Below are 17,904 nucleotides of genomic sequence, written 5' to 3' on the forward strand. Positions count from 1 at the left end.
AACAATGTGAGACGCATGGGTGGCCATGACTGATGGGATTCTGGCACATAGTGAAGACTTCTTTGTTCTCCGGAAACTTTCAGAGGTCATGTTTAGTTTAATTTCAAGTGTCCCCCCCCCCACCACCCGGCAGCTTCTACTGTTTGCATTTAATATTGCTTGTTATCATTTTTAATTGCACTTTGACTGCTTTTGTAAGTCCTACAGATATAAGAGGTTTGAGAGTTTGTCTGTCTTGCAACCAATCAGTATATAAATTTTAATAAATAAATATTTGTTTTGATGTAAGCCACCTTGTGCATATTTGACAAAAAGCAACATACAATAATGCAAAATAAATTAGATAAATGAGCCTTCTGTGGTGGTGCCCTAATTGCAGAATGCCCTCTTCTCACAAGTACAGCTGTCATCATTCTGATGTCAGGTTATTTTCCCGAGACATTTTAAGTGAATGGTTGTTTTTTGGTTGCCTTTGTCTGTTTCAAATTGTATTTTATTGTTGTGCATCTGGTTGTTTTATTTGTTTTGTATTCCACCTGCTTATCTGTACAGATGACAGTTGGGCTATGAAGTAAAATACATATATACCTGTTCATTGCCTTCTCCAAGTGGGCTAGCAGCAATGAGAGTGATAAGACAGAGCACAAACACACTCTCTCTCTGGGCAGTTGTGCCTACTGTGTCCTGAGGGTGAAGGCAAGTGACTGGGCAGTGGCAGGGCAGAGGTGCTACAGCCACTCAGCAAGGAAAGCCTTCAGAGGGAATTTTGCCCATCTTCTACCCCCCTCAAAAGAACCTAGAGCCAGCAGCACTGACAGCCAAACCATGGTTTGGCCATGACATCTGATCTGAGCTTAAAACATTAAAAGTATGTTTTCTGAGACCACACCAAACTACTCCAACTGCCTTTCAAATTCATTATCTTCCTCCCTCCCTTTAGCGCAAGAGGTACCTTGAGCTGCCTGTGGATGAGGTCTCTAGTTATGTTTGCTTTTGCCATCTTCTCACAATAGGGCTGACGAAAGCAAGCTAGTGGAGGTGTTGCTGTGCATCCGAGCATTCCAGTAGAGTTCGTGTCCATACAGAAGGCATTGAAATTACCTGTGGTCAAATAAGGGGGGTGGGGAAGAGAAGATTTTTTTATTATTTATACAGAAAATCATGATGTGATGGCTATGGTCCTCTCCTGCTTTGATTCACCGCCCTCAGCAAATGGCATTTGGAAGACGACCCTGAACCTGAAAATTCCATTTAGCTATTAGAGCTAGTAGTCATTGATAACATGACCTCCATATTGCTGCCTTTCCTAACCCCATTTTAAAGCCATCTAAACACACGGCTATCACAACACCTTGTGGCTCAGGTCCTACACCACCTTCTCCCATTCAAGCAAGGTCATTAGTTCCCACCACCTTTCCCCTTAGCCCTACCACTATGATCTCCCCTTTCCCCCATCAGCCGCCTGAATCCATCACTAACATTTGGAGATAAGAAGAGCCCTGCTGGATCCAACCAAAGGCCATCTAGTTCAAGCAACCTGCTCCCCCACAGTGACCAACCAGGTGCCTCAGGAAGCTAGTGAAGCAGGGCAGGAAGGCAACATCCCCTTTCTGCTCTTGCTCCCCAGCAACTTGCATCCACTGGCATGCCACCTATGAACCTTGAGCTTTACGATAGTTGCGACAGCTGAGGTAGTCCAGGCAATTGAAACTTCAAGACTGGATTACTGCAATGAACTCTATGTGAGGCTTCCCTTGTGGTTGGTCCACCAAGTGGGATCCTGTTAGCATTTTACACCTCGGCTCAAAGATCTGCACTGGCTACCAATTTGCTACTGCACCCAGTTCAAGGTTTTACTATTAGTATATAATGCCCATAACAGCTTGAGGCCAGTTGACTTGAGGGATTGCCCCATATGTGCCTTGCCCCATATGTGTCACTTCTATCTGTGTAAGTTTTACAAGTGCTATATAACATTTGCTCCACATCCATGAGTCGATCTTTCAGCATGACAGCACCTACGCTTTGGAACACCCCGACTATTAATAATAGACAGGCACCTTAATCATGCTGTTCTAGATACCAACCATTTTTTTAAATTTTTTTTTAGTACAGAAAACCTATCTGGACATAAGTCAGGTGCGTAAAATGGTTTTTAAATCCTGCTGGTTTTATCTGTATATTACTGATAATTACTTTAGTATTTTGTGTGGAAGGCTTGGAGATTTTTGGATTAACCATCTCAGGCCCTATGACTGGCAGGGGAGGCCCTGTTGTTACCTGCGTGGCATAAACCCATTTATGGGAGGTCTGGTGAGGTCTGCATCCCTCACTGCTTAGTTTCAGGAGGAAATTTAAAAGCATTCCTGTTTACCCAGGCATTTGATAGCTGAAAGAAACCGTTCCTGGCAACCTTGAAATTATTAGCCAAGAGGATAAGGATTGTTTTAAACTGTTTCTAGATGTTTACAGTGATACCTCGGATTAAGAACTTAATTCATTCTGGAGGTCTGTTCTTAACCTGAAACTGTTCTTAACCTGAAGCACCACTTTAGCTAATGGGGCCTCCTGCTGCTGCCGCCACCGCGATTTCTGTTCTCATCCTGAAGCAAAGTTCTTAACCCGAGGTACTATTTCTGGGTTAGCGGAGTCTGTAACCTGAAACGTCTATAACCTGAAGTGCCTGTAACCCGAGGTACCACTGTAATTGTTTATAAATGTTTGATTGATTTTAGATCTTTTTACATGCTTAAATGTTCATTTTTAATCGTATTGCTTTTTCACTGATGTGTTTGCTGTGCTGGGTTCCTTTGGGAAGAACCGGATATAAATTTAATAAAGATAAAATTTCTAATTCAATAAATTTTGTTCCCCCACCCCACTAACTTTATATATATCCCTGCGTATTAGTCATCACTTATCTTGACCAGCTAGCTACATACTTGCTGTGAATTGTGATCCTCACTCAATTCCACTACCTATAATCTGTTAGCGTGAGGCAAAACTGTAGGAAGGAATGCGAGCAATGCAACCGACCACTGAAGCAAGGAAAAACAGCCTATATCAAGATAGGCTTTTCCTCATTTTTGTAAAAGTGCACTTGAGCTTTGGCTGTGCCATGCATCATGCATGCAAACAAACAAGCTGCAGTGCTCACTCAAGAGAACTGATCATGCACAGAAACCCCAAGGGGCTTGTTTAATGGTAGAAAGGAATGAAGAAGCTAGGACACCATCTCTCCACAGAGGAACAGTTGAAGACTTGGATGCCTCTTCAGGATGGGATTCAGCCAGCATTGCAATCCGTGCTCAATGGAGTCCAGCCTCAGAGAAACGCATGGCAGGCTTGGTGACAGGGGACAGAACTTGACAGCCATTCTGTCCCATACTGATATAATTATGTCTGGCTGTCAGCCTCTGCAGCAAGAAACTATGCTAACCACTCAAAAGAAGCCTAATAGCCCAAAGGAGCTCTCACTTTTGAAAGGGAGAAGAAAGATAATTGGCCAAGACACAGTGCTCCAATGACATGAGAAGGGGAAGTAAAGGGTCAACTCACTTTTGGAGGCTTTCTTCTCAGTCCATGCAGATGTGTTTCCTGAAACAGACTGAGCATGTGGCATGGGGAACTGGATGCCTGACTAGGATTGCTTCACTGCCACATTAAAATGCTGCCTGTCCCTTTAAAAGGCTACAATCCTACACACACTGACTTGGGAGCACATCTCACTGAACAGAGCAGAATTTACTGGTACGCCTGAATAGCCTGTATGGAATCAGGCTGCAAGTAGGACAGAATGCAATTGCTGTGTCTACAGTCCTGTTCCTCCACTTATACTGTCACTAATCCTCCTCAATTGTCTGCAGTGTGGTGATAACTGCTTATAGGCCCACTCTTCACATCAATTTGGTTGGTTGTCACAAGATACAGAGACTTTTCAGTAGTGGCCCTGTCACTGGGGAATTCCTTCCAATGGATGTATGATTGGCTCCTTCTCTGGCTGTTTTTAAATTATTCTTAAGGCCTTGATAATTTCTATCTATTTTTAACTAAACAAGGCTGCCAATTCACAATTTAACTGGCACTAATTTCTTTATGTAACATGTTAGATGGCTACCCTTTATGTTTTAAATCACTGTTATGCTTCTAAACATGAACTACCTTTGAAGAGTTTTTGACCCCAAAAGATGGAATAAACATACTCCAAATAGTAAAATAAATCTGTCAATCATACCACCAAGCCAAGTATGATTGGCAACTATACTTGTGCTGTAGTGAGCTCTATGGATCTTCTAATATAACTTATCACAGGCATGCTGAAGATCTGCATTCACAACAAGATGATGCCTATAAGCACTTTTCCATCTTCATATTCAGTCATGCGATTCATCCACCAGTAGTTGAACACATTCCCATATAGGCTGTCAGCCAGTATTGAGCCAAATGATGTTTCCCAACTTCCTTTAGCACAGGTTGGCCATTAAGCCTCACACTTGCTAGATACACTCATTTAACACATAAAACATTTAATCTAGATTGGCTTTACAGGTTAATGTTTGAGCTTGTTCTACCTCTTTTCTGATGCTGTCAGAGGCACATGTGTGACATGATTTCATACCTATTTTTTTAATGTTTGCCATTACAATAAAAAGCAAGCACAGGTTTAATTCCCCCCATGAGGTCTACATGGAAACATGTCAATAAAAAGAAATACTGCACTCTGCTTTGTACAAATGCCCACACTCACAGCAGAAAGCAGGGCACAGAGATTTTCAAAAGCCCAGAATTGCATGAGCGAAATAAACCTACTTTGGATACCAATTGACAACAAAAACCAACCCAGTTTAAAATTATGCACTAAAATGGTAGTTAAGGAGCATGCTTTAGGAAGGGGATGCAGGGTGCAAGATATCATTGGCCAGGCAGCAGGGAAATGGGCATCAAGGAAAGGTATTTCGAAGTCAGAAGTTAGCAGTTAGCACACATTTCCTCCACAGCTAAGAAAATGCAAGGAGGCCCTCAGCACAACATTCACTTATACCTCACTTCCCCATGCATAAAAAAATGGGATGGGAACAACCAAGGGTTCACAACTGTTGGGGTTACAACTATGAATAATATTAAAACTACTGTAGAATTTAAGAACTTACTTATCAAATTTAGGAAGGACAATTTTCTGACAGAAGAGGCAAGACAGGAAAGAAACAGTAGCAAGGCAGTAAACATAAGATACAAAGACAGGCAATACTACCAATGAGAGGAGGGCTGGTGTTTGTGTGTCTGTGTCCACATAGAGCACACAGATTGCTCTTTTTCCAAACCTCCTTCCTGCTCACAATCACAATGCTGAACACATACAAATATTGCCAGACCTTTATCACTTTTACAGCTGGCACAGTATTAAAATAATGTGTTCCAAGGACAGCAAGAGAAATAACTATTCTATGGTCAAGGTAGGGACAGTTGTTCTATGCTAACCGATCTGAGATGTTTGCCTCAACACATTACCTATTAAAGTCTTGCAATACCTCATAGTGTGGCAGAAGCTTTAATGAACTTATTATTTCTGCTAACAAACTGGGCCTTACTCTATTAAAATTTGGGTGATAGCTCCCTGGCAGAGCACACCCTTTCCTGCAGAACCCCCAGCATCTCCAGGTAGGCTTGGAAGAAAGCCCTAACTGAAATCCTGGCGAGCTGCTGCTGATAAGGGGTGGACACTGAGATAGATAGATCATTAGACTGATTCAGTATAATGCAGCTTCCTATGTTCCTTGAAGGTCCTCGGCTCACAATATGCAGCATGTCCACAGAGGGCCAGGAAAGACCCATTCGAAACCCTGGAGAGCCACTGCCAGTCAGCATAGATAATACTGAGCTAGATGGACTCTGCATGAAGGCAACTTCCTACCTTCCTTAAAAGCTTCCGCCACAGTGAATCTGCTGGGGCCACAAAGCACACCATCTCTTTACGAAGGGGAAGAGGGAGTTCGTTGCTGTGTGAAAGACTAACCCTGGAATTTGCTAGGAAGAGAGAGACAGAGAGAAACCTCAAGGAGGTGGGGGGAAAGAAACCTGGAGTGAGCTGTGCACCAACTTCTCTTGAACACAGTGGGAGGTTGCAAAAGCAGCCAGAGGAGCTACATGCTTATTCGAAACCCAAAATGCTGCGGTCCATTTTGTGCCCCTGTAAATTCACGTGGGGAGAGGGGAGGAAACGTGGGGGGGGGGGTTTGTTGAAACAGACTATGGGGTTATTACGGAATCAAGGAAGTGCAGGGGGCGGATCGTGTGTCACTTGGAGGGGGGAATCTACCTTTGGAGGAAAAAAAGTGGGGAGGGGGGAGCCGATATCTCTCACGGGGAGGGAAGGAGGGAGGGTCACGGGAGTTACCTGTCAGGCCTCCTCAGGGCAGGCTCAGCAGCCGCAGCAGCCAGTGGACGAAGCCCCTGAACTTCCATGCAGGGGGGCGGCCCGAAGCCCGAGCCAGGGCAGGGGCCCCTCCGGGAGGTGAGTGGCTGGGTGGCAGCCTGAGCCGCTCGCCAGGCTTCGCAGCCCCGGCCTGGCTGGGACCCGAGCCCTCCGCGGCCCCCTCCTCTGTTTATCCCCTCCAGCTGTCTGGGGCTCCAGCTAACGCCACCTCCTTCTCCCACCGCCCCCCTCCCCTTTCTCCGACTCGGACCGCAGAGCGCCTGCGCGACGCTAACTGCGCCACCAACCCCTATCCCCGCGCCGGCCCCTCCGCGGCGCGAGCGGCGTAAGGGCGCTTCGGGAATAGCGCGTCCTCCCTTGACGTTAAACGTCCAATTGGCCGTGCTGGGAGTGACGGCCGTAATGACCAAAAGGGAGGCCGCTGACTGGTTGGAGGCTCGGGCCAATCTGCGCACTTAGAGTAACGTAAAGGGAGGGGCCGGCGTACCAGGGGCAGAAGGGGATGCTGGGAGTTGAAGTTTGCGAAAGAGGGAAATGGGCTCTCCTTCCTAGGCCAGCGGAAAGCGGGAGGAGGAGGTATTCTTCAGGGCAGAAACCCGCCTTCTCTATGAAAGCCGCCTGGGGGAGCTTCGCGACTAATTTTTCTTTTCTCTTGCTTTTGCTTGTAGTGCTATGCATGGTTACCTAGGAGTAAGTTCTGTTGAACTCTGTTGTGTTTACTTTTGAGTAGACATGCGTCGGACGGCAGTGTGAAAGTTTAGAACCGTAGTGTTCACTAGGAAATTGTAGGTGTCCGCCGGAAATGCTTTTTTTAAAAAAAAAAAAGTCGTAGGAATTGCCTTTTTTTGCTTTAATTTTTTTAAAATTTCCTTTTATAAGAGAGAGAACAATAGTAGCAACAGATGAAAATTTAAAAGGTTGAAAGCAAAACGATAAAATAGGGACATAGAATAAGTACAGTTACATAACGTCCATGTCATGCAAGAAAAAAGTGACAATAAAAGTTGTTTTCACATGAAAGAATATTAGTGTTATTTGATTGCCAAGTATAGTTCCAGATTTGCCCTTCTTGTGGCAGGGCTTGTCTTGAAAATGATGCTTCTGCTGTATATGTAATGAAGGAATGCCAAATCATAAAAAAAATCTGGAGATTCTAATCCCTGTCAAAATATCAAATAATGCAAAATTTTCTCCACTGTAGCTATATTGTAGAATGAGTGTTACTAATTATCCAATATAACATTTGAGGCTTGTATTACTATTCAAGCTGCCAAAATAATATCCAAAACTAGTTATTTTGACATATCTACGTTTGCCTCATAAAAAATCAGTAACATTAATCTTGGACAGCAAACAATAGTTTCTTCAGTAATATGTATCATTTTTATCAAAATTAAATCCCAAAAATCTTGCATCAACATACATTCACAACATAAATTATAATGTGTACCAAGTCTTTTTAAAGATGGATAATTTTTTTAAGAGCTGATGCAATTGCATTACAGCTCTTCTGGAGGGGGTTCTGTGTTAAGCTGCAGTCCTTTTGCAACAAACTGAGGAAGTCCGACATATTCAACTTACTTCTGAGTATACATGTATAGGCTTCATATGACTCCATCAGACTTGGACTGAAGAGAGTCCAATGGTTGACTATAGAAAACAGTAACAGAGTTGGGTTACCAGTGTAGCACCTGCAGGCACAATGGCACCCTTGAAGACTTTGCCTGATCATCTATTTGTAGAGTTGAAAAGTATCCCAAGGGTCATCTAGTCCAACCCTGCAATGCAGGAACGCAGAGCTCACTCAGATAACTCTGTTGTTTTTTTTAAAAAAATGTGGATCTTGAATTGAAGTTGTGCCCTGCAAAGTAACACTTACATCTTGCATTGCTAGGCTTCCCAGCCTAAGTTTGTAATAGCATCCCTTATTTTGCTTTTTCTCATATCTGCCTCTCATCTCATAACAGCTTGCCATGCAGCTGATGAAATGGTTCATGAAAGCCATAGTCACGACACTATTGGGTCCCCAATATCTAAGATGGGGCGGGAACCTTTGGACCTCTAGATGTTGCTGAACAATTCCCATCAGCCTCAGCAGGCATGGGCGATGGTCAGGGATGATGGACGGGCCAAAGGTTTCCCATCCCAGATCTAAGAACATGCTTTCACACCTATCAACTTGCATGTACCTTAAGGTCAGTGAATGAGGCCTGACTGGTGGTCACTGTGCAGGATGAGATGCAAACCACTGGGACCCATGAAAGGGTCTTTTCAGTGGTGGCTCCACATCTGCGGAAAGCTTTCTCTCCTAGAGATGTGTTTAGCCACACCATTGCTTTCCTCCTGAGAAACAGGTGGAAAAGCGCCTCTTCCAGCCAGTTTTCAAATGATGATATCAGTGACTTAAAACAATTATGAACAATTTGATGGTACTTGTACCAATTCAGCTCTTTTTATCTTTTCCATTTTATGCATATTATGTTCCGTATGTATGTCATGTTGTTTGCTATGCTGCATGCAGAGAAAAGAACCTTGTGGCCTTTGCACAAAGTGTGGTATAGAAATGTATCAAAAAATAAATCAAATACTAACTTTTATGGTGCTGACAGGACACTTCATTGTTTTTGCATAGAATTGGACTGCACAGCTGTAATCCTTTGTATTTTGAAGTACGGCCTGTTGTGACGTGGGGTTTGTGATTTCAGCTCTCCTGATATAACATGCTGGAGACAGTTCTCTAGTAACACTTCTTTATTAAAGCAACAAGACTGACTACTGGGGAAAGGAAAGCTACATTTATAGGGACAGGGAACTAGCAAGAAAGGATACATTTTGGAGGGAACAATATCAGGCAATCACAGTCCTGCCTTTTGGAGGGAACCAATAAGACAGAGGATCCAAATACAGCAGCTTAAATGAACCAATAGTAGCTGTACCCTCTGGAACCAAAAGGCAGTTACTTTACCCTAATGCAAATACAGACAATAATAATACAGATATAAAATCCTTTGACTCAATACACAACACCCCTTCCCCCCTAGTGAGCACAGCAGACGTAATCTCTCAGGTACTGTGGGGGCCTACAACTTCTACTTGATCTCCTGACAACAGGTGTTGCAGGTTCTGAATTGGGTGTTACCTGTGGTAGAGGGGCTGCTCTAGGGGTTTCGTCAGGAACAGATGGAGTCCCCGACATCTCAGGGTCCCCTATCTGTACCTCGTCATCGTGAGGACTAGCAGGCCCTGGTTCATTTGTTAAAGCCCCTGGTGATTGCACCTCTGTGCCATTTTCACTCTGGTCTTGCAGCTCTGCGTCGTTAGCCAGGGATGAATTATCTGGCTCCTCCCTGCTGAGCGCCCGGCGCCTCAGCTGATCTATATGTCTCTTCCACACTTGCCCATTTTCCAAGGTCACATAATAGGACACAGGTCCACTAGCCCGGGTGACCACACCAGCCACCCACCGCGAACCTCGTGAATAGTTCCTCACCCAGACCAGATCTTCAGGGGCGAGATACCTTGTTGTGTCAGTCTCAGCCTGGGGGGTTGCTCTTGAATTATGGTTTGGCATTTTATCCGGGTGGACATAATCCAGCACCGTTACCAGTCTCCTACCCAAGAGCAGCTCAGCTGGCGACTTGCCCGTTGCGGTACACAGCGTCGCATGCTGCAAAAATAACATTCGCGCGATGCGAGCTGACCAGTTACCCTCCATTAAGCGCGCAATGGATTCTTTGGCTGTTCTTACCATGCGCTCAGCCTGCCCATTGGAGGATGGGTGAAAGGGCGCGGATGTGACCCCTCTTATGAAGTTATCAGCCAAGAATGCCCTGAATTCTTGGGATACAAAAGCTGCCCCATTATCTGATACAATGGTCTCAGGTAACCCGTGGGTTGCAAACAGCTGCCTCAACACCTTGATGACGGCAGCTGATGCCATGCTAGGGACCATCGCCACTTCTAACCATTTGGAATATGCATCAACGATAACCAAAAAGACCTTTCCTTGGAATGGCCCAGCAAAATCTAAGTGCAGCCGGCTCCAGGGAGATCTGGACTGCTCCCACCAGTGGACTGGTGCTCTGGCCACTTCCGGCCGCACCTCTTGGCATGCCTTGCATGTTCGTACCCATTGTTCTATGTTCTGGTCCATTCCAGGCCACCACACATAACATCGGGCTAGCGACTTCATCCTGACCATTCCCGGGTGTCCCATGTGAAGCGTCTCAAGAACCCTGTTTCTCAGTGGTGCTGGGATGATCACCCTATCTCCCCACAGGAGACAACCCTTATGCATGGACAACTCGTGCTGCCTAGTCGCATAAGGCCTGAATTTGTCTTCATGCGGACCACCTGGCCACCCCCTCCCCACCCAAGTGAGCACACGGGAGAGAACAGCATCTTTCCTCGTTTTCTCAGCTATATCAGTAGCCGTTACAGGAGCCCCCGGAAGTGTTTCCAGCATCATTATGTGCTCCGCTGGAGCAGGATCCTCAGTGCTCCCGCCAGGAAGGGGCAATCGACTCAGCGCATCCGCGTGGCACAACCGTTTCCCCGGCACATGGGTCAAGGTGTACTGGAACCCGTTCAGGAATATAGACCAACGTAACATTCTGGGGGAGAGAATTTGTGGCGTTTGTTTGTTCGGGTTGAACAACCCTAACAGTGGCTTGTGGTCCGTTTCAATGCAGAAATGGCGACCGTACACATAATCATGGAACTTTTTGATTCCTGCCACAGTTGCAAGCGCCTCTTTGTCAATTTGAGCATAGTTGCGCTCCGTGGGTGACAACGTACGGGAATAGAAAGAGATGGGCTTTTCCGACCCATCCGGTTCCCTATGACTTAGCACCGCCCCCAGGCCGTATTGAGAGGCATCACATGCCAGGACCAGAGGCTTTGACTCGTCATAATGAGCAAGGACACTCCTGCTACTCAGCATTCCTCGCAAGGAGCCAAAAGCCTTCTGCTGCCCCTGCCCCCATCGCCACACATTCTTTTTCTGCAACAGTCTATGTAATGGTTCAGCTACCGAAGCTTTCTGGGGTAAGAACGAATGATAAAAGTTAGTAAGTCCCAGGAATGACTGCAACTCCGTCTTGTTCTGTGGTCGTGGCGCCTCGATGATGGCCTTAATCTTAGCATCTGTGGGGTGGATGCCTGATGCATCAATTTTAAACCCCAAGAAATCCACAGTTGGCACCCCAAAACTGCATTTTTCCTTTTTCAGTTGCAACCCCACCTCCTTGAATTTGAGCAACACTGCACGAACACGCGCAACCAGTTCCTGTGGGTCTTTTCCAGCAATCAAAACGTCATCAAAAAATGGCAAGACCCCCGGCAGACCTCTTAACAGGTGTTCCATGAGCCCTTGAAAAATCCCTGGGGCCACACAAACTCCAAATTGTAATCTGTTAACTCTGAACGCCCCTTTATGTGTGACAATAGTCTGTGCTTCCGCTGATTGTGGGGTTACTGGCAGCCGTTGGTAAGCTTGTGCCAGGTCAATTTTGGCGAACACCTTGCCCCCAGCCAGTTTAGCCAACAGATGTGATACGACTGGAATGGGGTATGAGTTTCCCCTGAGTGCCTTATTGATAGTACATTTGTAATCTGCACAGATCCTGACTTCCCCATTTGCTTTAAGGGGCGTGACGATTGGAGTCTCCCACTTAGCAGAGTCCACGGGTGAGAGAACTCCCTGCTTGACCAATTTCTCCAGCTCTGCTTCGATCTTGGGTTGCAGTGCAAATGGCACTCGCCTTGGTTTGAGTCGGATTGGGGCCACCCCAGGGTCCAACTCGAAGTCAACTGGGGGCCCTTTATAACAACCCAGTTTTCCATTAAAGAGACCAGCAAATTCTTTGCATAATGCCTCGCTCATCTCAGGGCAGGTTTGGATTGAATTAAGCCCTGATATACTCAGTCCTAGGGCGGGGAACCAGTCAGTGCCCAGGAGACTGGGGCGACTGCCCTTCGCAATCACCAGTTTGAGTACAGCCTGTTTGTCCCGGAACTGTACTCTCACGGCACACATTCCCATAACATGGATGCGGCCCGCTGAGTATGACTGCAAGGTTGCCGGGAAGGGTTCCAGAGGGGGCAACTTACCCCTGGGGAAGAATGTCCTCGCGGTCTGGTCCGACACGATAGTGAATCCAGATCCGGAGTCCACCTCCATGTCGCACTGCTGACCCTCAATCTTCACCTTGACGTGTGCCTTGCCTTGTGCTGGAAACTGCACGACCCTCCCGTTGATCTCCGTAACGTAGTGGCAGTCCTTTAGAAAATGGGTTGCTGCGGGCGGTCTGCGATGCTCCGGTCTAGGTGCTCCTGTCGCTCCCAACGCCGCCGATCTACAGACCCTGGCGATGTGACCTGTCTTCCCGCACGTCCGGCACATAGCATCCCGGAAACGACAACTCTTCCGCTCATGGTTTCCGCCACAACCTGGGCACCTGCCTCGGTGATCTTTGTGCACTGTGCAGGCCTGACTCACTGACTCGACCCCACGGACTGGGCTCTGGCTCGGAGTAGCCTCTAGCTCGTCCATGGCATGCGCAACTTCTATCTGTGGCTTAGGGGCCTTGCGACTGGCATCAAGCTCCTCTCTTTCATAATTCTCCGTGGCGGTGGCCTCCTTCAAGGCTGAAGCAAGGGTAACCTCTTCTTTAGCCACGATGCGTCTTCTGGCCTTCTTGCTGCTCAGACCACCGATAAACCGATCCAGGAGAGTCTCTTCCAGATTTTGGAAGTCGCAGTGCTGAGCGAGCTTCCGCAGTTCAGCCAGAAATGCAGATACAGACTCCCCAGCATGCTGCTGCCTCTTATGAAACTCCATCCGCCGAGCCATCTTGGTCTCAGTAGGCGCCAAGTGGCTTGTCAGGCCGGCAAGAATATCTTTGAGAGATGTCTCACTTAGCTTCGCTGGAGCAAGCAATGCCTTGGCCAGCTTGAAGGTCTCAGGCCCACAGTAGCTCAGGAATGTGGCCCTTCTTTTGCTGGCATCGGTGATCCCTTGAGCCTCTGCGAAGAACTCGAAGCGTTCGACGTAGTCTTCCCACGTGTCGGGCTCTGATGGCTGGAAGGGCTCCAATACCCTTGGACTCTCCATTGTCCTGTGGCAGGGTCGTCTTCTCAGCTGGCCAGTGAGTCTTGTTCTTAGCTGCAATCCGGACTCTGAGGCAGGGCTGCGTTTAACCGCTCCTCAGCATTCCGGATCCCACCTTCGTCGCCAGTTGTTGTGACGTGGGGTTTGTGATTTCAGCTCTCCTGATATAACATGCTGGAGACAGTTCTCTAGTAACACTTCTTTATTAAAGCAACAAGACTGACTACTGGGGAAAGGAAAGCTACATTTATAGGGACAGGGAACTAGCAAGAAAGGATACATTTTGGAGGGAACAATATCAGGCAATCACAGTCCTGCCTTTTGGAGGGAACCAGTAAGACAGAGGATCCAAATACAGCAGCTTAAATGAACCAATAGTAGCTGTACCCTCTGGAACCAAAAGGCAGTTACTTTACCCTAATGCAAATACAGACAATAATAATACAGATATAAAATCCTTTGACTCAATACACAACACGGCCCATTGAACCTGATGGTATTTACTTCTGAATACACTTGCATAGGACTGCTCTGCGTGCATTTTATAACAAACACTAAACAGTCTTGTGGTACTTTACGACGACCAGTGCTTGTATAGATTTGCTTCTCTAAATTTGTTTCTGTCTTTTATATTTTGCTGCTATCATGATTTCTTTTTGTATAAGTAATTCTTAACTTTTTTTGTTTCTCACATTGAGGAGCTTGTTTTGAAGCTGAAAAGCAGGTTATAAAACAGTTCAAAAGAAGAAAAACATCAGGTGTGAAAATACCCAAGGTTGACACTGACAGTATCTGGCTTTTAAATTGATCTAGCAGAGAAGATGAAAGATTTGCCTCTCCCTCCAGCTCAAGAACTAGAAGAAAGCAAACAAAAGAGCTCAAGATGTTTACTTTGAGCCTCATAAGACATTTTTAGCCTTTGAACCCTTACTGCTTTCTGCTGTAGATTTAGGCCTCATTCTCATGACATGGTAAACCAAACTATGGCTTACCAGGACCTTATAAAACTATGGTCTCCCAGAAAGAAGTGTGCAGCCACTTGGCTCCTCCCCAGTGCTTTTCGAAGTATCATGTTTGCACTAAGCAAAGGTTTGACTTATCTTACTGTCCTCGCAGCAAAGCCCCTTGACTTCAATAGAGCTTACTTCTGAGTAAACATGCATAGGATTGATGTGTAAGACTGCAGCACACCAAATAAGTCAGAAATAGAATCAAAGCATCTGAAAGATTAAGAAATGTATTGCAGCATAAGTTTATGTGGGCAATCCACTGCATCACATGCATCTAAATAAGTGGACTCTCTAGTCCATGACTGCTTATGCCATATATTTGTTAGCATTTAAGTTTTATCAAGAATCCCTATTCAAGCTGCAACAGGCTATCACAATTACCCCTCTGATGTTTTGTACGTCAGAAATATAGGGCAGATCCACAACATACATTCAAAGCAGAGCCGTAGCTAGGTGATATTTTGCCCCTGGCAGAACTGTCCAGATTGTGCCCCCTAGCCACGGACAAATTAGCTCTTCTTTCTGCCTCTCCTCCAACCCTCCCCCCCCCCCCCCGCATTCAATTCACTCTCTATTAAAAACCTTTTCTTATGTGGCAATAATCAATATTTTTATTTATAGACATATTTATGGACATATTATTAGCCAATTTTGCACCCGCCCCCCTCACCTGCATCCCTGGTGAGGCCCACCTCACCACCCCCTAGCTATGGCCCTGATTCAAAGCACATTGAACATTTAAAATATGTGACTTCTACAAAGAAGCCTATGAACTGTAATTTCATCCTTATAGAGCTCCAGTTGCCAGCACCCTTAAATTACAGCTCCCAGAATTCTTTGGGGGGGAAAGCCATGTGCTTTAAATGTATGGTGTGGATCTACCATTAGTCTGATCAGATGGACACTAGTCAGGTCTAGAATGAGGTGGACTCAAGTCCATAAAACTAGGATATGTTTGGTTTAATAATAATGTTTTATCACCACTTATCCTGCATTAACATACGTATTCAAGTGATACCCCACTCCCACTGTTACGGTAAAATCTGGGTGGGAGGCTGCTCTGCCACCCAGTTTGTCGGACTAAGTCCGCGGGTCCCTGCGGAGGAAAATGAGCTCAGCCGGAGACAGGAGCAAGCTGCAGAAGATCCAAGTTTATTGCGCAACAGGTTCAAGGTGAGATTGAACAGCGAGAAAGGGGTGACATGAACTTTTGAAACTTCCCTCCATGTCCCAGAATACAGTGCAAAATACATCCCAGTTACATCATGAATACATTAAGAAGAGGTTGGGTTACACCGGATTAACATATGGAGGAGGGAGGGGGGAATATGCAGAGCTGGAGATATGCGCAGATAAGCACATCCTGAGTACCGGTGATGGGAAGACAATGGTCCATGTATGCATAGTCTGCCACCTGGCATTGCCCAGAGGAAAGGCTTGGCAGAGCGACTTGACAGGATTAGGGTCTTGACACCTTGCTTGAGGGATTATGGAGGACAGGGGAGGTGTCATGGAGTCCTAGAGAAATTGAGCAAATTGGCACGTTGATTTTCTATGAATTTTATAGATTTTAGTCCCTTTTGACATTGACAATTGGAAATAAATGGATATACTGTAGCGAAGAAGGAGGTGAAGAAGACATGCCCCCCCTCCGTATCACCACAAAACACTCTTCTAGCCTGGGTCTGAATGAATTTATTTAAAATCCCACCCCACTAGATTTAGTGGAATATACAGTACTTCTGTGCAAAGAGGGACGCAGGTGGCGCTGTGGTCTAAACCACTGAGCCTAGGGCTTGCCGATTGGAAGGTTGGCGATTTGAATCCCTGCGATGGGGTGAGCTCCCGTTGTCCGGCAGGAAGGTAAACGGTGTTTCCGTGTTCTGCTCTGGTTTTGCCAGAAGCGGCTTAGTCATGCTGGCCACATGACCCAGAAAAACTCTGTGGACAAACGCCGGCTCCCTCGGCCTGTAAAGTGACATGAGCGGTGCAACCCCAGAGTCATTCGTAACTGGACTTAACTGCCAGGGGTCCTTTACCTTTACCTTTTTTTACTTCTGTGCAAGTGGGTTCAAGAGGCTTGTAACCTTACTGTATGGATGCTTTTTCAGAAGGTAGCCCAATCAAATTCAGTGCCATCTATGTACATGGAAGTGCTTCTAGGATTGCAATCTTAACATTACTGGTGAAAACCCCTTTTCTTCCTGTACATCCAATTCTGTGGCACTTCTAGATTGAACGACAGTTTCTGTGTTGGGAAATTATTTTTTTCTCCAGAGGGTGGCAGCATTTGCAAATGGTTCCTTTGCACTCTCCTAGCTCTGTTAGTTCTTACCTTGCAAACCAGGAATGAAATTGTTCACAATATTGTCAAAAACAAAAACCCATTCTGCAAGTACCATGGGCATCTCTTGGCTAGCTGCCATGACATCACAATGTGCTTTATGTTTGCCTTCAATTGCACTTGATTTGCAGGCCTCAGTTAGTGCAGAATGCTGCAGCACGATTGCTGACACGAGTGAGACCCCTTAAGGTTGTAACACCTCTGCTCAGAGATTTGCACACGTTGCTCAATTGCTACTGGGTCAAGTTCAAGGTGTTACTATTCGTATACGCACCCTCAACTATTTTAATCTGTGGAACTGGCACTGTTACAAATGCCACATACAGTAATACTTGCCTTGCAATTGTAGCAAATCAATCTTTTAGTGTGGCAGCAGCTAGACTTTGGAACTCCCTGCCTATTGACATTCAGTTATGCACCTTCACCACATTATTTACAGTGCCTGCATAAGACATATTTGTTTAGGCAAGCCTATCCAGACATACAGAAGTAAGTCTCTCCCTCTCTCTCTCTCTCTCTCTCTGTGTGTGTGTGTGTGTGTTAGCTATGATTTTATTCATCTTTTGAATGTTTTAAAACACCTGCTTTTAATTGGCTTTTTTTAAAATCAAGAATGTAAATGTTTTATTTTATATTTTTGTAACCCACCTGGAGGTTTTCTTACAATCAAGCAGTGTGTAAATTTTGTTAAATGAAATAAATAAGATCTGTTTTAGGGCCAAACTAGATGTGACATCAAATTCAACACTGCAAACCACTGCAGTGCCTTTTGAAAAATTAAAAACAGAGGTGAGGGGAGAGAACTGTAGTGTGCAGGGTGTCCCTGTGACCTACTTTACAGGAGACCTCCTATAAAGAGCTGTCTAGTTCATCTGGTTTAAATATATATATATTCATAAGCAGGGCTCTGGGATAACTCATTCAGTAGAGCATGAGACTCTTAATCTCAGGGTCAGTGGGTCTGAGCCCCACATTGGGCAAAAGACTCAAGTAATATAGGGGATTG

General features: G+C 45.6%; 1 protein-coding gene across 1 annotated transcript in view; it reads right to left on the reverse strand.

Annotated features, from left to right (window-relative positions):
• The window catches only part of WDTC1 (WD and tetratricopeptide repeats 1), a 36,255-nt gene extending 29,601 nt beyond the window's left edge, over positions 1–6,654 (reverse strand). Inside the window, exons 1-2 of the mRNA XM_081015740.1 lie at positions 6,395–6,654; positions 953–1,101 (exon numbers count right to left, since the gene is read on the reverse strand). Of these exons, the coding sequence (XP_080871866.1) occupies positions 953–1,081 (129 nt within the window). The 5' untranslated portion in view covers positions 1,082–1,101; positions 6,395–6,654. The remainder of the gene's footprint in view (positions 1–952; positions 1,102–6,394) is intronic.
• Between the last annotated feature and the right edge of the window lie 11,250 nt (positions 6,655–17,904).

Source organism: Podarcis pityusensis (assembly GCF_964106645.2).
Source record: "Podarcis pityusensis genome assembly, chromosome: 8".
Taxonomy (NCBI): Eukaryota; Metazoa; Chordata; class Lepidosauria; order Squamata; family Lacertidae; genus Podarcis; species Podarcis pityusensis.